The 22897-nt window shown below is 41.5% G+C and overlaps 1 protein-coding gene across 1 annotated transcript; it reads right to left on the bottom strand.

Annotated features, from left to right (window-relative positions):
• Nucleotides 1-8076: 8076 nt before the first annotated feature.
• On the bottom strand, nt 8077-22897 carry LOC138948209 (uncharacterized). The gene is made up of 12 exons (XM_070319712.1): nt 22836-22897; nt 22534-22704; nt 21406-21485; nt 20117-20257; nt 19134-19240; nt 17669-17784; nt 15872-15984; nt 15021-15151; nt 13207-13331; nt 12170-12339; nt 11656-11769; nt 8077-10932 (listed from the first exon to the last, which is right to left on the bottom strand). The coding sequence occupies exons 2-12, from the start codon at nt 22642-22644 to the stop codon at nt 10668-10670; spliced, it is 1473 nt and encodes a 490-aa protein (XP_070175813.1). The 5' UTR covers nt 22645-22704; nt 22836-22897; the 3' UTR covers nt 8077-10667.

Here is a 22897-nt window from a genome sequence, read left to right as displayed (position 1 = left end):
ACACACGCACACAAACTCTCTTTCCCTCTTTCTTTTTCTCCTCGGAGAACGTTAGCAGCCAGAGCACATACAGACACGCACGCATGAACAGTATCACTATGACACACTAAACAGTATCACTGACACACACTCACTCTGACCGGCACGGTTGGCCTAGTGGTAAGGCGTCCGCCCCGTGATCGGGAGGTCGTGGGTTCGAACCCCGGCCGGGTCATACCTAAGACTTTAAAATTGGCAATCTAGTGGCTGCTCCACCTGGCATCTGGCATTATGGGGTTAGTGCTAGGACTGGTTGGTCTGGTGTCAGAATAATGTGACTGGGTGAGACATGAAGCCTGTGCTGCGACTTCTGTCTTGTGTGTGGCGCACGTTATATGTCAAAGCAGCACCGCCCTGATATGGCCCTTTGTGGTCGGCTGGGCGTTAAGCAAACAAACAAACAAACAAACAAACACACTCACTCTCCCTGTTCGCTCACTCACTAAATGACATACCCATGTCAAGTCATAACTTTCTCTCTCCAGGTGTCGCACGTCGGGCCACCAGGTGGAGCTGACGGCAGGCAGACAGACGCGACTCCAGCCAGTGGGCATTGAGGAGAACATGCTGGACTTGCTCTATGAACCCCGGGAGGTAGGTTACGTTTGGAGCGTGATAGTGAATTTTGTTTAGGAGTATACTGATATAGGAGAGTGTTGAAAGTTCAGAAGTTTGATCTAATCCTGGACGACTTTTGAACTAGTCTGGATGGGTTCTTTTGTCACCGTTAACACTATATAGTGAGAGAGGGAAGAGAGAGAGAGGAAGTTAGTCATGAAATGTTAGGATAAAGAACAAGCGGAAGGGGGGGGGGGGGGGTGATGTTGATATAACTTTTGTTTCATCTGATAGACACGTACTGACAAATGATATATTGATTCTCATTCAGTTTGTTTGTTTCTCTCTTTTTTGTTTGTTTGTATTACTTTTTTTTCTTTTGAAATGGCTTTTGTTTGGCATTAAACTCACAATTGCATTACATTTTTCTATGTTAATTTACAGGTGTACAATGTAACAGACCTTCAGGAGAAGACTCCTCCCCACAGTGAATTTGACTTTGTGGGTCTGGTGGTCAGCGTCAGAACAGCATTGTGAGTTTGTGTCGCTACCCGAAATATTTTATTGATTCGCACTTCTCCTTGTAAAACTTACAGCTGAGCTTTCCAGGAACATCTGTCCAAAAACACAGAGGTTCCACTACTTAAGAAAGTCATGATTTTACAGTAGAAGAACATGTTTGCTGTTGAGCTTTAAGCTCAGTAGATTTGGAAACAAGTCAGTATGGAATCAGGCAAGAGTCATAAACTGACAGAAAAACATGTCTGACTTTTGATTCAAATTTATTTACAGTTGCACATGTTAATACTGACCACCCAAGGGACCCACTGAAAGTCGTTGTTATAGACAAGTCAAGTCAAGTCAAGTCAAGTCAAGTTTTATTCCGATAAAAACCCCGTGAGGGTACATGGAAAATTAAAAAACACAATAAAAACACATTTCATTCAACACCAAATAAAAGGAACTAAAACAAAAAGAAATCAGACTATGTACAGAAAAGGGAGTTGAGGGGTGAGGGAGAGCAAAAACAATACAAGAAACAATTCAACAATAATAATAATAATAAATAATAATAATAATAATAATAATAATAATAATAATAATAATAAAACACACAAAGTAATTACATACATTTCTTTACTATGGGAAATGGGGGGAAGGGGGAGGGGGGGGGTGATGGGTGAGTTAACATAAGGACAAAAATACTATTACAAACAACACAAAACAGATAACGGAGTATAAAGCTAAAAGAGAATTAAATTTTACTCGCTTCTCAAACAGTCCATGACAAGTGTCATGAACTTTGCGAGTTTTAGCAATAAACTCTTTTTTGTAGTGGAAAAAAGCTCTCTGAATTTAACTGAATTGGGGCGGGCATAATAATAGCACCGTAACAACTGTTTTCTATAATTGGTAAAAAAAGGACATACAAAAATATAATGGAACTCGTCCCCAAGGTCACCTGATGAACATGGGCGCATTGGGAAGGTGAATTATATAGAGAAAAAAAATGTCAAGGATCCTTTGGGGTGGTCATTGTGTGCATGTGTGTTTTATTGAGAGATGGTTGCCAGGATAAGGTTGGACTGTACTTGTGGCTCTGAAAAGAATAACTACAGTGGTACCTGCCATGTGAGGTCCCTCTGATGAGAGGACACCTCCAAATTAAGGACACCTGTTTGAACTTTGCCAAAATATAACTGTTATAACAGTCCAACTGCAATGTCAGGAGCATTTTAGCTGGTCCCAAGGATGTCCTGTCATGGCAGGTACCACTGGAACAGGCATTGCATACTCCTTTGTTTTTATCATTTTGGATAGTAGCTTATATTGTTGAATGTTATTTTAGTTTTTGTTATGAGGGTCCTCAGAGGTCTTTAAAATTTAAAAAAATAGTCAAAGTACAGTGCAGCACCTGTGGTATTCATATCTTGTGCAGACGTGGCAGTGATGCTGTGTATGCTGTGGACACACAAGGAACGGTGCTTCTCATCTGGTTTTGGGGCGGTCTTCGGGTATGCTAGTTTTTCTCTTTTATGAATAAGGACAAGGAAAATGTCTGTGTGTTAGTGTATGAGTATTTATGGGCACAGATCAAGCCAAGACAGAATTTCAGTTATACTTGCAGACAAGCTAGTATTAGTCTATTGAGGCACACATTTCTGTGTCGGCAGTTGTTTTATGTTGAGTGTTTGATGTTGAGTGTTTTATGTTGAGTGTTTGATGTTGAGTGTTTGATAGAATGCTGTGTCGGCAGTTGTTTTATGTTGAGTGTTTGATGTTGAGTGTTTGATAGAATGCAGGCAAAGAGGAACAAGAAAGGAAGAAGACTTTCTGAGGTTTGGATTAATTATTGTTTGTGTCTTTTATCATGAAATGTGAACCTTTCACAAAAATATCATTGTCCATTTTATGAATCAACAGTCATTCAGCCTTCATGACACACTGACGGAAGGAGTAGCATTTTCTGCCAGCAACCTGCGACTCAAAGCCAGCAGCAATGAGAGTGTGGAATGCTGTGCCAGCCTGGAGTTGTCTCTCTTCTCCACCACAGGAAAGACACCTGCACAGCGACAACAGCTGCAGCAGTTCAAGCTGAAAGAGCGGGTAAAGATTAAAAAAAATTAAGACTATAAAAAAAAAGTCTGCTAAAAAATAATTCATAGGACTAAGGAGAGAGATAGAGAGATGAACTTTTTTTGAGAAAGACACAAAAAGGAAGATAAAGTGTGCAGTGGCATGGTGATACGACGTCGGCCTCCTAATCGGGAGGTCGTGAGTTCGAATCCCGGTCGCTGCCGCCTGGTGGGTTAAGAGTGGAGATTTTTCCGATCTCCCAGGTCAAGTTATGTGCAGACCTGCTAGTGACTTACCCCCTTCGTGTGTACATGCAAGCACAAGACCAAGTGTGTACGGAAAAGATCCTGTAATCCATGTCAGAGTTCGGTGGGTTATAGAAACACGAAAATACCCAGCATGCCTTCCCCCAAAATCGCCGTATGGCTGCCTGAGCGGCGGGGTAAAAACAGTCATACACGTAAAAATCCACGTGCTAAAAACACGAGTGAACGTGGGAGCCTGAGCCCATGAACGTAGAAGAAGACAAGTCGCGTAAGGCGAAAATACAATATTTAGTCAAGTAGCTGCCATTTTTCAGCAAGACGGTATACTCGTAGCATCGTCAGTCCACCGCTCATGGCAAAGGCAGTGAAATTGACAAGAAGAGCGGGGGGTAGTTGCGCTAAGAAGGATAGCACGCTTTTCTGTACCTCTCTTTGTTTTAACTTTCTGAGCGTGTTTTTAATCCAAACATATCATATCTATATGTTTTTGGAATCAGGAACCGACAAGGAATAAGATGAAAGTGTTTTTAAATTGATTTGGACAATTTAATTTTGATAATAATTTTTATATATTTAATTTTCAGAGCTTGTTTTTAATCCGAATATAACATATTTATATGTTTTTGGAATCAGCAAATGATGGAGAATAAGATAAACGTAAATTTGGATCGTTTTATAAATTTTTATTTTTTTTTACAATTTTCCGATTTTTAATGACCAAAGTCATTAATTAATTTTTAAGCCACCAAGCTGAAATGCAATACCGAACCCCGGGCTTCGTCGAAGATTACTTGACCAAAATTTGAACCAATTTGGTTGAAAAATGAGGGCGTGACAGTGCCGCCTCAACTTTCACGAAAAGCCGGATATGACGTCATCAAAGACATTTATCAAAAAAATGAAAAAAACGTTCGGGGATTTCATACCCAGGAACTCTCATGTCAAATTTCATAAAGATCGGTCCAGTAGTTTAGTCTGAATCGCTCTACACACACACACACACGCACACACACACACACATACACCACGACCCTCGTTTCGATTCCCCCTCGATGTTAAAATATTTAGTCAAAACTTGACTAAATATAAAAAAGGAAGGTAAAGTGTGCATGTGTGTATGACATTGACAGCATGCTAAAATAAACCCAAACAGGCAGTGTCCCATTTTAAAGTTTTTATCAATATTTGCATTAACGCATTACTAATTCTTCTATGCAATGGGGAAATCCTGAAGATTAAGAAGAAATGGCCGAGGTCTGGTTTTGAGCTCGGTGTTGTTTAATTTGTATCTGTCTGGAACGGAGAATTTACTCCCTTTTTTTGCATGAGGAAACTAATAGTGCAATATGCAATCAGCACATCAATCAGCACAGCAATCAGCACATCAATCAGCACAGCAATCAGCACAGCAATCAGAAGTTGCGTCCCATTTTATTATGACTTGATTTTTGAAGCATAATCTTACTGTATATGTAGGTGTCTTCTTCTTCTTCTTCTTCTGCGTTGGTGGGCTGAAACTCCCATGTACACTATGTTTTTTTTGCACGAGTGGAATTTTACGTGTATGACCGTTTTTACTCCGCCATTTAGGCAGCCATACGCCGCTTTTGGGGGAAGCATGCTGGGTATTTTCGTGTTTCTATAACCCACCGAACTCTGACATGGATTACAGGATCTTTTTCGTGCGCACTTGGTCTTGTGCTTGCGTGTACACACGGGGGTGTTCGGACACCGAGGAGAGTCTGCACACAAAGTTGACTCTGAGAAATAAATCTCTCGCCGAACGTGGGGACGAACTCACGCTGACAGCGGCCAACTGGATACAAATCCAGCGCGCTACCGACTGAGCTATATCCCCGCCCCATATGTAGGTGTCAAATTCTGTTGGCTTTATTTTGACATGATTTAGAGTGTTTGTGTGTGAAGGAAGGACCTAGTATCTTATTTCCACACCAGTGTTAATCTAAGCTCTTAACATTCTGCACAGAGAGCTCAGATGCTTCAACTAGGAAGGGAGACACTCGCCAATCTTGGGTCTGCATCCAGACCAGCTCCTGCACCTACTTCCGAGGTATCTGCTTTCTTTATTTTGGTTTTATTTAACTGGAATTTTGTTTAACCAAGATTTATAAAAACTATGTGCGATCGCAAAGAAAAAACCTTCAAAGATACTTCATGTGCTAATGTAAGACCCTGGTGTCTAGAATCAATAGAAATGTCTTGTGAATGTAAGAAAATGAAAGTTTCTTCTTTGTATTTCACATGTTTGTCTAGAAGAAAACAGAACAGTAGGTCTTTTGAATGAAGGGAAATGAAAGTTTCGTCTTGTTTATTTCAGATGTTTGAAGACCTCCCGCCCAGCTTTCTGGAAAAGCTGATGGAGCCTCTCACCCAAGAATCAACCGCTGTCAAAATCACAGCCCCTACCACCACCACCACGAGCACCAACAACAACAGCAGGACCCCCAGCAAAGACACCTTCAATGCATCTACCTCTTTGAATGATTCTCTTAACACCACCACAGCCTCGTGTGAAGCACTGTCTCCAACCTCAAAGAGAAAGCGTGCGGCCCAGAGAGAAAAACTGGCACGCCTCAAGTCTTATGGCAGAGCGCCTTGTCTGTCTCCTCTGCCAGTTAATTTGTCGCCTGCAGTCAGCAAAGCTTTCAAACCTCTCACTCCCCACACAAAGCAGTAGAGAGGGAAGAATCTGCCAGGAAGAGAAAGCAAACGGTGCAGAGAAAAAAACTGGAACGACTTCAGTTTTACGACAGAGCCCTGTGTCTCTCTCCTCCACCCTGTAACTTGTTGGCAAAGCTTTCAAACTGCTCACTCCCCTCAAAAAGTAGTAGAGTGGGAAGAGTTGTTGTTACCTGGGCTATACATTATGGTAAATCTGTTGAGCATACCGTATTTTCCGGGTCATAAGGCGCGACTTTTTTCCTCGAGTTTGACCCCTGCGCCTTGTATAACGAAGCGCCTAATCCGTGTATGAAATACAAAGAAAAAAAAATTGGGGTAAAAATCATGGGGAACAAAACGTGACAAGAACTCACCTCCATCTCGAATACCGGTAGTCGTTTTTTTAAATTCCGTGAGCACTTGTTTACACAACTCACGCTGATCGTCACATTTCTCGGCAGTTTGATTTCATGACACATTCTTACACAGCAACCATGCCGAAGACGAAGCGACTTGCTTACGATGCAGAATACAAGTTGAAAGCGATCGAACTTGCTGAGGGAAAAGAACAAAGGACTTTGCCAAAGTTGAGGTGACTGAAATTTCTAGCAACAGGTGCTAGGATCCCGGACGAGCCCCCAACTTTTTCAATTTTGGTGCGCCTTATCAGCCCTTTGCGCCCAATGGGTGACTGGATTACAATTTTTTTTTAAAAGAAGGGGGTGCGCCTTATGCGCTGTAGCGCCTTGTAACCCGGAAAATACGGTAAGTCTGTCCATTATAGGAGTACAAGTACTGTCTTCAGTACATAATGTTCAGATCCAAGAAGGAAAGGGAAGTAAGCTGAATATAGAAAGCATCAGTAAGAGTTATGCGACACCAGTCTCCTGTATTGAGGTGCACAAAGTGAAGATGGGTGCTACCCTAATGGCTGGTACACAGTCGCAGGGTTGGATTGGTTGAAATTAGGATGTGTTGTGATTTCAACCAATCAGACCCTGTGGCTTGTTCCCACCCAGCTGAGTGGCACCCAGTTCAGCTTTGTGCACCTCAACTCTGGTACATAAGAGAATAAGGAACCTTAAATAAAGCAACAACTTTTGTTTTTGATCATTTCTATGCGCTTACCAAAAGTTACTTCCTTTTGTTTTTTAGTCATAAGCACTCTGCCTTACTTGCTTATGATTCTCGGATAATGTTAATTAAAAATGGAGGTGCTTTATCCACCAAGTTTTGCACTTAGAACTTCCATTACACTTACAGTGGAAGAAAAATAGTGTGCATGTCATTGAGGATTGATTGGATCCTGTTGGTCACGGCTGATTCATAGGATCTTATTGTTTATGGCTATATTGTGACAATGGAATGTATCCTTGTCTTGAACCCCCCGCGGGTGAGGGGGAGTCCCATATTGGTTAGGGGGAGTCCCATATTGGTTAGGGGGAGTCCCATATTGGTTAGGGGGAGTCCCATATTGGTTAGGGGGAGTCCCATATTGGTTGGGACGAGAAAGAATTTACCCGATACTCCCCAGCATGTCGTAAGAGGCGACTAACGGATTCTGTTTTTCCTTTTACCGTTGTTACGTGTTTCTTGTATAGAATATAGTCAAATTTTGTAAAGATTTTAGTCAAGCAGTATGTAAGAAATGTTAAGTCCTTTGTACTGGAAACTTGCATTCTCCCAGTAAGGTAATATATTGTACTACGTTGCAAGCCCCTGGAGCAAATTTTTGATTAGTGCTTTTGTGAACAAGAAACAATTGACAAGTGGCTCTATCCCATCTTCCCCCTTTCCCGGTCGCAATATAACCTTCGTGGTTGAAAACGACGTTAAACACCAAATAAAGAAAGAAAGAAAGATGTATCCTTGAAATGACCTAAAGTATTTTGTATATTTCTCTGAAATGGGTAATAGAAAAAAGTAAAAAGAACAAATGAATACAAAGTGAATAATGTTTTATCCGATGTTCATGAACAAAAATGTTTGTAAATATAACTGTTTTTGTTTCCAAATACTTTGTTGTACAGAGATGCACATGTACTTAACTTTTTATGATGCTTGTTCATACAACTTGAGTACAAGATGCTCAATTTCCAATCCATTTAGTTATACTGTGATGCATTATTGATATGATTACAATGGCTTTAAAATCTGTTTATCATAATAAATTGTCTTTGTTGATCATCAAGACTTTGTTGTTGTTGTTGTTGTTGAGCATACCTGAGCAAGGCCATTTGTACAGAGAAGGTGACCGTCATCCTGGGGGAAGATTACAGATGACTGTTTGCAAACACCTCGTTCTGTAGGCAGCTGTATTCCATCTTCGGAGGAATTAAGGCCTGATTTCCAAATAGCGCGTGTAGCAACACTGCTTTATGCATGATGTATAAAATAAAGCACAAGCAGATCAATGAAAACAAACAAACACCGCGTGTAGCAACACTGCTTTATGCATGATGTATAAAATAAAGCACAAGCAGATCAATGAAAACAAACAAATAGCGCGTGTAGCAACACTGCTTTATGCATGATGTATAAAATAAAGCACAAGCAGATCAATGAAAACAAACAAATAAAGTGTTACCTTCTTGATGTTTATTTCAATTTTTTTATTTATTTAAATTTTTTTTTTTCAACAAAACTTCACTGGTCATATTAAATCAACAAGATCAGAGCACACACTATGAGAAATGTCAACATTGAAAGAGAGACCGTTACTATGTGGTCACAACCAGACAAGAAACATGACGGAGCAAAATAGGATGTCATTATACTGTTATAATTACGCAAAATACACTTGTGATGATTGGTTGGCATGGTGCAATCACACTTCAATAATTTAAAACAAATACCGATATAATAATGCATATTAAATATATCAAACTTTTGCAAATGGGCTCAACATGATTGGTCTTGAAAACCAAACATTCTTACTTTCCTGAGTAATCGCCTTTCAGTAGCAAAGGGAGCCAAGGGTGCAATGTGTGTTCCCAGAGATGATACTTGTTTTGTTGGAGTACAAGTTAGCAAAGTCGTTGAGTTAAAGTTTGTATTCAACACAGTGAATCTGCACGTGAAATTTTACAACAGATGTCAGTAAACAGGTAAGGCAAGGCAGGTGGCTTTATCCATCAGCAGCAGTCTCTTTAAGGCAAGGCAGGTGGCTTTATCCATCAGCAACAGTCTCTTTAATGCAAGGCAGGTGGCTTTATCCATCAGCAGCAGTCTCTTTAAGGCAAGGCAGATGGCTTTATCCATCAGCAGCAGTCTCTTTAAGGCAAGGCAGGTGGCTTTATCCATCAGCAGCAGTCTCTTTAAGGCAAGGCAGGTACCTGGCTTTATCCATCTGCAGCAGTCTCTTTAAGGCAAGGCAGGTGGCTTTATCCATCAGCAGCAGTCTCTTTAAGGCAAGGCAGGTGGCTTTATCCATCAGCAGCAGTCTCTTTAAGGCAAGGCAGGTGGCTTTATCCATCAGCAGCAGTCTCTTTAAGGCAAGGCAGGTGGCTTTATCCATCTGCAGCAGTCTCTTTAAGGCAAGGCAGGTGGCTTTATCCATCAGCAGCAGTCTCTTTAAGGCAAGGCAGGTGGCTTTATCCATCTGCAGCAGTCTCTTTAAGGCAAGGCAGGTGGCTTTATCCATCAGCAGCAGTCTCTTTTAGACAAGGCAGGTGGCTCTATCCACCTGCAGCAGTCTCTTTCACAAAACTGCAGCAAATCAAATTCAAGAGAACTACCGTACTTTCCGGGTGACAAGGCGCTTCGTTATCTAAGACGCACCCCCTTCTTTTTAAAAAAAATTGTAATCCAGTCACCCATTGGACGCAGGGGGCCGATAGGGCGCACCAAAATGACCCAGTTTTTGCCATGAGAGGTGGTTCCCCTGTCATATCTGAGAGAGGAAACACTTCCTGCATCGGGGTCAGTGACCGACTTTAACTGAATGAAAATATGTGTGCTCTGTGTGTGCGGCCAGATCAAAGGCATTGTGGTAGCTGGGTGGCCTTGTTAAAAGACACGACCTTCTTCCCAGGGGTCAATGACCCAGTTTTTGCCATGAGAGGTGGTTCCCCTGTCATATCTGAGAGAGGAAACACTTCCTGCATCGGGGTCAGTGACCGAGTTTAACAGAGTGGAAATCTGTGTGTGCGGCCAGATCAAAGGCAGGGCAGTAGCTGAAACATGCATTATCACAAGTTGTTTGACTGGTACTCAAGCGGTCTCTTTGATTTTTTTCGTATTTCACACACGGATTAGACGCTTCGTTATACAAGACGCAGGGGTCGAACTCGAGGAAAAAAGTCGCGCCTTATGACCCGGAAAGTACGGTATTTCTAATTTTATTTCTGTAATATATGCTGTCAGATGCGTATTTGTAATGGGGGGAGGGGGGTGTGTGTGGCAGCTTAAAGTGCAAGCTCCCCAAGAGTCGAGCCAGGACTCGGGCCTGGGAATGATACACCTTTCGTCATAAATACGACAAAGTCTGTCTTTAATCACAGTGGCCTCATATCACAGGTTTCACAGTATTCCTGATTTCAATATTCACAACGCAGACACAATCAAAGACAGAGGAGGTGAAGGCTGCAACGTAAGCTGTCGAATGCGACGATACTTATATCCTGGGGGCAGCTTGAAGCGGAAGTTGGCCAAGAGACGAGCCAGGACAGTCTTCATCTCGGTCATGGCGAAAGCGTGGCCGATGCACATGAAGGGGCCGGCACTGAACGGTAGGTAGGAGTAGGGGTCGTAGTCTTGCAAGAATCGCTCTGGCTTGAAACTCTCCGGGTCTTCCCAATTTTCTGGCAGTCTGAAAAAGATAAGTGGAAGATTACAGAAAAGAAATGCAGCACAGAAAGTGTTACAGGCTTTTTACCCTGATAGAAATTGCTTGCGATGTCACTGGGGTTTTCTGCACGAGATTTCAGTATGGAAGGGTCACATGGCTACTCATGAATGCTCATTCCTGGAGAGAGAAAAGAATATAAATCTCTCCTAATGTTGAACAATCTACATGAACAGTATGCCACTGCATGACTGTTCAGGATGAAAATGACCTTCCTGGGGAATAAACGCCTATGTTTTGGATGTTTAAAAAAACCCATTTGATTTCTTTTAAATTTTACCTCACAATATTTAAAATCTTAAAACTGTATGAGAGACCAGACACAATTTGATGATTTTGGGTAGACCTTGCTTTTTGAAATGTTTTAACACTTTCTACCCCACCTATGTTGACCAATTTGTTTTTAGCCGAGACCAGCTGTTCTGCAGCAGGTCACTCAGAATTGTAGTAATTGTGTAGAAACTGTGTATCAACACGCTGGAATGCAGGCGTTAGATCGACGTTACAGGAAGCAACTGAAGCTAACAGTCTGAGCGAATATATCCGTACCTGGTCAGATAGAGCCAAATGAGTGGGTAGGGATATATCCGTACCTGGGAGACAATGAGTGAAAAGAGGGGTTTCCCGTCTACTTCATCCTGTCAAACACTGCAAACCTTGCCATTGTTACTTTCAAGGTGCATGTACCTGTGTAGCGCTCCAGAGCTAATGCCGATCTTTGTACCGGCTGGAATGTAATAGCCCTGAATGACATCGTCTGATATCGCCTGCCTGAAGTGGTTCGTCACTGGGGGAAACAACCTGGTTACAAAGAGGAGCGCTCATGAATATTTACAGAAAACACCTGATGTCCACATAAATTTGTGAACGTTCGTTTGCAAATCACTGACTGAGCAAGTCACCAAAAATCATTATGCTATGAAAGTTCTGAAAGCTCCAACAAAACGGGTGCTGGTTGTTGAGCTAATTCATTTAATGTTTTTTTTTAAAGCATTTCACGGTTCAAATTAAAGGCACAGTTTTTCCCTTGTAAACAATTGGGCTGACCATGCATCTGAGACCCGGTCAGAGTTTAAGATGAAGATGAAACCATGATGGCATTGTACCATCCCTCCACAAGGACACATTCCAACATTGGAAGTCTTGCTCCTTTCTGGGCAGAGTAAAAATGTGTATTAAAAGGTGACTATAAATATCTGACCTTAAAGTTTCCTTGATGACACACGTCAAGTAGGTCAGCTGTTGCACCATCTCTGCTGTGATTGGCTGTTGTCCTGACAACAGTGACATCACTTCCTGTCTTGCCTTTTCTTGCGCATCCTGGTGCTGGGCCAACATGAGCAAGGTCCATGTCAGGCCCGTACTGGTCGTCTGGAATGGCAACAAATACAAATTCACTTTATTATTATTGAACTCAAGATTATTATTCTTTATTGTTCATGGGCTGAAACTCCCACATACACTCATGTCTGTGGGTCTTTACTGGTATGACCGTTTTACCCTGCCATTTAGGCAGACTGTATGCAGACTTTGAAGGATGCAAGCTGGGTATTTTTGTGTTTCTATAGCCCATTGGACTCTGACATGAATAAAAGGATCTTTTGCGTGCATACTTGGTCTTGTGCTTGCATGTACACACGAAGGCACTAACAGGTCTGCACATAAGTTGACCTGGGAGATCAGAAAAATGTCCACCCTGAACCCACCAGGCGGTAGCAGCCGGGATTTAAACTGAGGACCCTCCGATTAGGAGGCCGATGTCTTACCACTTCGCCACTGCGCCTACCTAAAATTAAAATAAAATTAAATAGAAATTTTAAAAATATTTAATTATCAACAAATTTGTTTGAGGAGGAGATTCAGCTCACAGTAATATTCATATAACAGCGACAGAAATATTGCAGCTCCTGTCATTAAACATCCACATCTTCTTTTTGATTGTACTGGTGTGTAACAAGAAATGCCAATGCCACTCCTTCCCCCTCCCAATGCCACTCCTTCCCCCCTCCCACTGCCACTCCTTCCCCCTCCCAATGCCACTCCTTCCCCCTCCCAAAGGAAAAACTTTAGACCCTTCTTCAAAAAAAGATGATACATGTACCACAAAAACAAACCACTTGACCTCAAACTTGGACAGAAAACATTGACATTATCAAAAATTATTTGTTTTTGTCTGTTTAACTCTTAAAAGGTTTTCTGAACCATACATTCATTGCCAGACACTTTCACAGTTCTTACTTCAAAGCCAGCGAAGAGGAATCCGCCGACTTGCGAGTAGATCATATCATCGTTGAGAGTATTCCCGGCTTCATCTTGCGCTGTCATCAGCCGCGACAGCAAATCCCCCGAGTGACTGTCCCCGCCTGGAACACATGAGGTGGCAAACAAATGATATCATCTTGGACAGTGAAAAGATCCATCCCTGTCAAACAAATGATATCATCTTGGACAGTGTCAAGATCCATCCCTGTCAAACAAATGAGATATCATCTTGGACAGTGTCAAGATCCATCCCTGTCAAACAAATGAGATATCATCTTGGACAATGTAAAGATCCATCCCTGTCAAACAAATGAGATATCATCTTGGACAGTGTCAAGATCCATCCCTGTCAAACAAATGAGATATCATCTTGGACAATGTAAAGATCCATCCCTGTCAAACAAATGAGATATCATCTTGGACAATGTAAAGATCCATCCCTGTCAAACAAATGAGATATCATCTTGGACAGTGTCAAGATCCATCCCTGTCAAACAAATGAGATATCATCTTGGACAGTGTCAAGATCCATCCCTGTCAAACAAATGAGATATCATCTTGGACAGTGTCAAGATCCATCCCTGTCAAACAAATGAGATATCATCTTGGACAGTGTCAAGATCCATCCCTGTCAAACAAATGAGATATCATCTTGGACAGTGTCAAGATCCATCCCTGTCAAACAAATGAGATATCATCTTGGACAATGTAAAGATCCATCCCTGTCAAACAAATGAGATATCATCTTGGACAGTGTCAAGATCCATCCCTGTCAAACAAATGAGATATCATCTTGGACAGTGTCAAGATCCATCCCTGTCAAACAAATGAGATATCATCTTGGACAGTGTCAAGATCCATCCCTGTCAAACAAATGAGATATCATCTTGGACAGTGTCAAGATCCATCCCTGTCAAACAAATGAGATATCATCTTGGACAATGTAAAGATCCATCCCTGTCAAACAAATGAGATATCATCTTGGACAGTGTAAAGATCCATCCCTGTCAAACAAATGAGATATCATCTTGGACAGTGTCAAGATCCATCCCTGTCAAACAAATGAGATATCATCTTGGACAGTGTCAAGATCCATCCCTGTCAAACAAATGAGATATCATCTTGGACAGTGTCAAGATCCATCCCTGTCCAACACGCACACACCTGGGTAGCGTGACCCTTGATGACCCTTGACCCTTGATGCTGCTAGCTTTCCACTGGGAGGAAGCGACCCGAATTTCCCAGTATGGGATAATAGAGTAAATGAAATGAAATGAAATACAATGAAGTGCTGAGTGTGTATACACCCAGTGGAATGAAATACAATGAAGTGCTGAGTGTGGATACACCCAGTGGAATGAAATACAATGAAGTGCTGAGTGTGGATACACCCAGTGGAATGAAATACAATGAAGTGCTGAGTGTGGATACACCCAGTGGAATGAAATACAATGAAGTGCTGAGTGTGTATACACCCAGTGGAATGAAATACAATGAAGTGCTGAGTGTGGATACACCCAGTGGAATGAAATACAATGAAGTGCTGATTGTGCTTGCACCCAGTGGAATGAAATACAATGAAGTGCTGAGTGTGTATACACCCAGTGGAATGAAATACAATGAAGTGCTGATTGTGCATACACCCAGTGGAATGAAATACAATGAAGTGCTGAGTGTGTATACACCCAGTGGAATGAAATACAATGAAGTGCTGATTGTGCTTGCACCCAGTGGAATGAAATACAATGAAGTGCTGATTGTGCTTGCACCCAGTGGAATGAATCTCTCACCTGCATTAATCTGGTGTCGCTTGGCCTTGATGACATCCATGATGGTGCGTGTGAAGAAATCTATGGCTTCCTTCTGCTGACGTTTCTCTCCGGTTGGTATGAGGGAAACCAGAGGAAGCAAGTCTCGCAGCCTGTACACAAGAAAATAATGGAGGATGAAAGTTGCTTGTTCATTTCAATGCTTGTTATTCTCTCAGGTTCCCAATAACTCTTACTTACTCTATTACTCATGTTGTATGCATTTATAGCGCTTACTCTATTACTCATGTTGTATGCATTTATAGCGCTTACTTCCCTTTGTTTATAAGATCTGTACAGAAAAGTCACAGAAATCGGTAAATGCTGAAATGGTAAAAGTTCATGTAATTAACATCCCTTTGGGCAGAAGTAAATAACATGCATAATGTTAGATGGCAACACAAAATGTATGCGAGCTGGAGTATGCAGTCTTCAAATCAAATCAAATGAGATTTTATCTCAAAAATGAAAAATGCACTTGTGGCGCACAACACAACACAACACTACAACATTATAAACCTTTAAATACCTGTACAAACGTTTCAAAAACTTATAAAAAGAAACATCTCATTGCTTACAAATTCTCCCGCCATTGAAGATTCATTTACAGGGACTCAATAAAACTGGTGCAAAAAAAGAGTAAATATAACTTTTATGATTAACTATTAACTTTATCAAGAACAAATACTAAAATTAGTAACTTACCTTGAAACCTTATAAACATACTGTTTTATATTTCAAGGACACACCACAACTTTAAACCAGTATTATTTCATCAAGGACATACATTTGACCTTGAAAACTGTCAGTATTATTTTGTCAAGGACACCTACCTGACCTTGAAACCTTCCAGTATTTTTCTCAAGGCCAGCACAGCAGGGCTTTGTGGATCTCTGATAGATCCCAGCTGGTACTCAAAGCCACACTCACAGATAGCGTCCAGTGTCTGAAAGCATGGGAAGAAAAGGAAGCAATGCAACACAACTCAATTCTTTCTTTCTTTCTTCTTCTTCTGCGTTCGTAGGCTGAAACTCCTACGTACACACGTGTTTTTGCACGTGTGGATTTTTACGTGTATGACCGTTTTTACCCCGCCATTTAGGCAGCCTTTAGGCAGCCATTTGCTGCTTTCGGAGGAAGCATGCTGAGTATTTTCGTGTTTCTATAACCAACCGAACTCTGACATGGATTACAGGATTTTTCCTTGTGCTTGCATGCACACATGAAGGGGGATAAGGCACTAGTAGGTCTGCACATAAGTTGACCTGGGAGATCGGAAAAATCTCCACCTTATCACCCACCAGGCGCGGCCAGGATTCCAACACACTGGCCTCCACTCTTATCAATTGTACAATCAAGATGGGATTCCAACACACTGGCCTCCACTCTCATCAATTGTACAATCAAGACAACTCCACTCTTATCAATTGTACAATCAAGACAACTCCACTCTTATCAATTGTACAATCAAGACAACTCCACTCTTATCAATTGTACAATCAAGACAACTCCACTCTTATCAATTGTACAATCAAGACAACTCCACTCTTATCAATTGTACAATCAAGACAACTCCACTCTTATCAATTGTACAATCAAGACAACTCCACTCTTATCAATTGTACAATCAAGACAACTCCACTCTTATCAATTGTACAATCAAGACAACTCCACTCTTATCAATTGTACAATCAAGACAACTCCACTCTTATCAATTGTACAATCAAGACAACTCCACTCTTATCAATTGTACAATCAAGACGACTCGGCAGGTATGGCAATTGTCTGTCTAAAGGCAAATTTCCCCTAAAATGAAACTGCCTTCCCGCCAAGGGTAATGGAGCATGGCGAATAATTTGACGATAGTTTGTGTGAAAATGCCATCGAAAGAGAGGTTCAGAAGGTGACGTCTTGTTTTGTTTTCTTGATCGGTATTGTATGTCTTTAAGTCTTTTTTGCTTCTGCCAATTCCCGTGCCTATTCAGCCAAAATCGGTGGAAAATAAAAGTACCAAAAGACCAGTAGAAACTCTGCAGATAACTTACTATGTAAGCCATGTAGCTCTGAGCAGGAATGACGAGATAACTTACTATGTAAGCCATGTAGCTCTGAGCAGGAATGACGAGATAACTTACTATGCAAGCCATGTAGCTCTGAGCAGGAATGACGAGATAACTTACTATGCAAGCCATGTAGCTCTGAGCAGGAATGACGAGATAACTTACTATGCAAGCCATGTAGCTCTGAGCAGGAATGAAGAGATAACTTACTATGCAAGCCATGTAGCTCTGAGCAGGAATGACAAGATAACTTACTATGTAAGCCATGTAGCTCTGAGCAGGAATGACGAGATAACTTACTATGCAAGCCATGTAGCTCTGAGCAGGAATGACGAGATAACTTACTATGTAAGCCATGTAGCTCTGAGCAGGAATGACGAGATAACTTACTATGCAAGCCATGTAGCTCTGAGCAGGAATGACGAGATAACTTACTATGTAAGCCATGTAGCTCTGAGCAGGAATGACGAGATAACTTACTATGTAAGCCATGTAGCTCTGAGCAGGAATGACGAGATAACTTACTATGTAAGCCATGTAGCTCTGAGCAGGAATGACGAGATAACTTACTATGTAAGCCATGTAGCTCTGACCAGGAATGACGCAATCCTCAGCACAGCTGGAGATTCTTTCTGTCCACTGCTCCACCACCTCTTCAGTCTTTTTGTCAAACACTGGGATAAAACCTAAAAACAGCAGTAGCACAGTCTGAAAACAGCAGTAGCACAGCAGTAGCACGGCAGTAGCACAGTCTGAAACCAGCAGTAGCACAGTCTGAAATCAACAGAAACACAGTCTGAAAACAGCAGTAGCACAGTCTGAAACCAGCAGTAGCACAGTCTGAAACCAGCAGTAGCACAGTCTGAAACCAGCAGTAGCACAGTCTGAAAACAGCAGTAGCACAGTCTGAAAACAGCAGTAGCACAGTCTAAAAACAGCAGTAGCACAGTGTGAAATGCTCAGCTCCTATTTGCGATACAGTGGAAGTCCTATTTTAAGACCATCAAAAATCTGAGAAAATCAGGTCTTAAAAAGGAGGACGTCTTAAAATGGAGGTAAATTTACGGAGGTTATGAACAGAAAGTCTGAGAAAACAGGGTCTTAAAAGGGAGGGAGTCTTAAATTGGGGGGGGGGGGGGGGGGGGGGGGGGTTCTTACAGGGGGGGGGGGGGGTTCCACTGTACAGTGGTACCTGCGATGAAAGGACACCCTTGGGGCCAGCAAAAAGTGTCCCTACATTGCAGGTGGCCTGTCATGACAGGTATACTTTGGTAGAGATAATAGACAAAGGGACCTCTGAATGTGTCCTTTCAAGGGAGGTGTCCTCTCATTGGAGGGGCCACACATTGCAGGTGGCCTGTCATGACAGGTTTATTTTGGTAGAGATAATAGACAAAGGGACCTCTGAATGTGTCCTTTCAAGGGAGGTGTCCTCTCATTGGAGGGGCCACACATTGCAGGTGGCCTGTCATGACAGGTATATTTTGGTAGAGATAATAGACAAAGGGACCTCTGAATGTGTCCTTTCAAGGGAGGTGTCCTCTCATTGGAGGGGCCACACATTGCAGGTGGCCTGTCATGACAGGTTTATTTTGCTAGAGATAATAGACAAAGGGACCTCTGAATGTGTCCTTTCAAGGGAGGTGTCCTCTCATTGGAGGGGCCACACATTGCAGGTGGCCTGTCATGACAGGTATATTTTGGTAGAGATAATAGACAAAGGGACCTCTGAATGTGTCCTTTCAAGGGAGGTGTCCTCTCATTGGAGGGGCCACACATTGCAGGTGGCCTGTCATGACAGGTTTATTTTGGTAGAGATAATAGACAAAGGGATCTCAGAATGTGTCCTTTTAAGGGAGGTGTCCTCTCACTGGAGGGGCAACACATTGCAGGTACTACTGTACCAGAATGATCACATGTATTCAGTTCTCTGAGCTGAGAAGTAATCTTACGACAGGTGAACATGGTGTACTCTTTAAAAAAAAACACCACATAATTGCAAATGAATATAAAGTATTGCGGACTATTCTCTCACCATTGACAGAGTGAGTGTTGAAAGCTGGGTTGAGCAAAACCTTGAGACTGTGATGTGCCTCTCCGTTCATCACCAGCAGGAAGTCTGGAGTCAGTCTCTTGATCATTCTGCAACACACATTTGAAATCAGTCAACATTGAATTACAGTGGAACCCCCATTTCAAAACCCCCCCCCAAATTTAAGACTTTTTTTAAGACCTTGATTATGTTTAGATTTCCTGTTGATAACATCATTAAATGTACTCCCATCTAAAGACTGCCGTCATTTTAAGACCTTGATTATGTTTAGATTTCCTGTTGATAACATCATTAAATGTACTCCCATTTAAAGACTGCCGTCATTTTAAGACCTGATTTTCTCAGATTTGTGGAGGTCGAGTGGTAACGCACTTGCGCTCGGAAGCGAGAGGTTGCGAGTTCGACCCTGGGTCAGGGCGTTAGCAATTTTCTCCCCCCCTTTCCTAACCTAGGTGGTGGGTTCAAGTGCTAGTCTTTCGGAAGAGACCAAAAATCGAGGTCCCTTCGTGTACACTACATAGGGGTGTGCACGTTAAAGATCCCACGATTGACAAAAGGGTCTTTCCTGGCAAAATTGTATAGGCATAGATAAAAATGTCCACCAAAATACCCGTGTGACTTGGAATAATAGGCCGTGAAAAGTAGGATATGCGCCGAAATGGCTGCGATCTGCTGGCCGATGTGAATGCGTGATGTATTGTGTACAAAAATTCCATCTCACACGGCATAAATAAATCCCTGCGCCTTGAATATGTGCGCGATATAAATTGCATAAAAAAAAAAAATTTTAAAAATAAAAATCCCTGCGCTTAGATCTGTACCCACGGAATACGCGCGATATAAGCCTTATATTGATTGATATTGATTGATCTTAAACAGGGGGGTTCACTGTACTAGACGTTATGATTTTAGAGGTTTTCTACAGACACACCCTGTAGAAAAGTTGAAGTAGTGTAGCCGGTTACCCTGAGGCGTTGCTATGGCGATAGTTTTTGCTGTTGGTTACACAGATGTACTTGACGACAGCAGGATCGGCCGTGAGAAGTCGCTCCTCGCCGTACAGGTAGTAGAATCGAATCAGACGAGAGTTGAGATCTTTCATCCACCTGAACAGTGCAACACACACTTTGTAAAGAACTTTACTTGCACAATTATGAAACCTTTATTTTAAAAAGTTAAAGTCTGCTTTTCCCCAAGAAAATCCTTCTCGCACCCATCTCTTCTCCAGTTTTCTGTTTGTTTCTTCTCCAGTTTTCTGTTTGTTTTTTCTCAATTTTTCTCTTCCTTTTTTGACACCCTCTGTTTGAAAGGCCACAACAAAAAATAGGTCTGTTTACGGTAACCCGACCGACCCTATTTTTTTCGCGCGACCCTAGACTTTTTTTTGGCATTTGGGGGGAAAAAAAAAGAAAAAAAAATCTTTTGGTTTTTTTTTGCAAAATAACGTAAAAATATGGTTTTTGGGGAAAAAAAAAAAATCCCGACCTACCGACCCTATTTTTTTGGCCTATGTTACCGTAAACAGACCTATTTTTTTTGTGGCCAAATCCCTTTTGTAAGAACTCAAAACAAAGGCAATACTTGGATGACCACACACAGACAATCAAGGGGGTGGGAGGGAAGGAGAGTTTTCTGCAATTGGTAACTGCACATCTGCTTTTCAAAATGTTAAAGACAGTGAAATTCTTATGTCATATCTCTCATCCTTTAGTCTGTCAAAAATGAAATGTTTTTGTTGATTTTATTTATCGTGACTCCTTGTGGTCACAGTAGGCTGCTTCAATCCCAGTTATATACATGTATTTGTTTAAATTGTGACCATGAATATCTCAAGTGTTATTCCAATGTTGTTTTACGTCAGCATAATGCCTTCCTTACCTTTTATCAAGTTGCTGAAATCTTTTGTTATCAAGTTTCAGCAGAGCTTCTGAACTTGTTCAAAGTGGAGGCAAGATGATGCCAACAACTTCCAACAATCGCAGAAATGTAAATATAATTGCCCAAAAAACAAGATTTGAGGAACATCCTTAAAGATAGTATACCGAAGGCGCCACAATGAGAATTACAGTCAGGGATTCCTACTCAAAACACAGCCGTTTTCATAACTCAGCGCTCAAACGTTTCTTTTAAGGTATTTCTGGTGTTGGGTCACATAATTACAACCCCAAACCTGAACTGTACAGCTCTTGGGGCGACGAGAGACAGCACGGTTTTCTTGTTAGATATTGTCCCTTTAAATTAATGAAAAACATACCTGATGGTATTGGTCATGGCCTCTTCTTTCAAAGCTTCAAACATGTTCCCAATGATGGGTTTGTATGGACGGCCCGGCACCTATAAAGAAGGGGAAATAACAAGGTTGAAAGAACAAACATGTTCCCAATGATGGGTTTGTATGGACGGCCCGGCACCTATAAAGAAGGGGAAATAACAAGGTTGAAAGAACAAACATGTTCCCAATGATGGGTTTGTATGGACGGCCCGGCACCTATAAAGAAGGGGAAATAACAAGGTTGAAAGAACAAACATGTTCCCAATGATGGGTTTGTATGGACGGCCCGGCACCTATAAAGAAGGGGAAATAACAAGGTTGAAAGAACAAACATGTTCCCAATGATTGGTTTGTATGGACGACCCGGCACCTATAAAGAAGGGGAAATAACAAGGTTGAAAGAACAAACATGTTCCCAATGATTGGTTTGTATGGACGGCCTGGCACCTATAAAGAAGGGGAAATAACAAGGTTGAAAGAACAACATCGTCTTCAGTTGCTTAGTACAGTACTTTTAAATAAATTCAATGTGTCATGTAAATTTTTTTCTGTTTTTAGCGCCTAGCGGTAGTGAGGGTGCATCAATGCTGATCGCTATGGTGATTAGTTATCATAACTGCTTCAACATATTTCTAATCAACTGGATTGTTAATAATGCAAGGAATATAACTCCCATTTATATAAGGCCAAAAAAAAAAGAAGGTGTGGTTACGGTAACATAGCCAAAAAAAATAGGGTAGGTAGGTAGGCAATCACTTTTTTTTTTTTTACCTTTTTTTTCTAATGTGTACAAATTAAACCTACTTGACAGGAAAATAAGTGTGCGACACGGGCGCTTTCGCTTTCATTGCGTTTTTTGCACTCGTTTTTTTTTGTTTTTTTTGACAAATGTAATAAAAAGTTATAGGATCGGCCCCTAAAAATAGGGTAGGTCGGGTTGCCGTAACCACACCTATTTTTTTTTTTAGACCGAATGTAGTTTGTAAACAGTAATTTATAAATCTAAAAGTAAAAGGCATGTATTTGTTTGTCTCTTAGTCTGACTATATTTACTTGCACTTGCATTTCTGCTAAGGTACTGGTCAAACATAAAAAGAAAACCAAACAAACCTTGCGAAGCGGTGATAAAAAAGGCTTGATGAGGATTTTGTATGCCAGCCATGAGGAAACACCAATCAGCACATAAGGGAAAACACTCCAGCCTGACCGTTGTGACAACATGTTGGAGTAATTTCCGCAGTTGTTTCCCTCACACCGCTGAGCCTTTCTGCCCTGGGGTACCTGTAACAAACCGATTCAAATTCAGCCATTGCTTATTCTTGAACAAAACTCCAGGGAGAGTTGTCGATGGGTTAATTTATTTATGAAAGAATTTATTAAGTATTTTACATCACCGATTTGCAGTATTTTACCTGTAATCGGCTTGCCGATCGGATTTCAAGTTGTTTGTTCTCCGACTCGGGGTAGTTGAACT

This window comes from Littorina saxatilis, linkage group LG15 (genome assembly GCF_037325665.1).
Source record: "Littorina saxatilis isolate snail1 linkage group LG15, US_GU_Lsax_2.0, whole genome shotgun sequence".
NCBI lineage: Eukaryota > Metazoa > Mollusca > Gastropoda > Littorinimorpha > Littorinidae > Littorina > Littorina saxatilis.
This window is presented reverse-complemented; position numbering and strand designations above follow the sequence as displayed.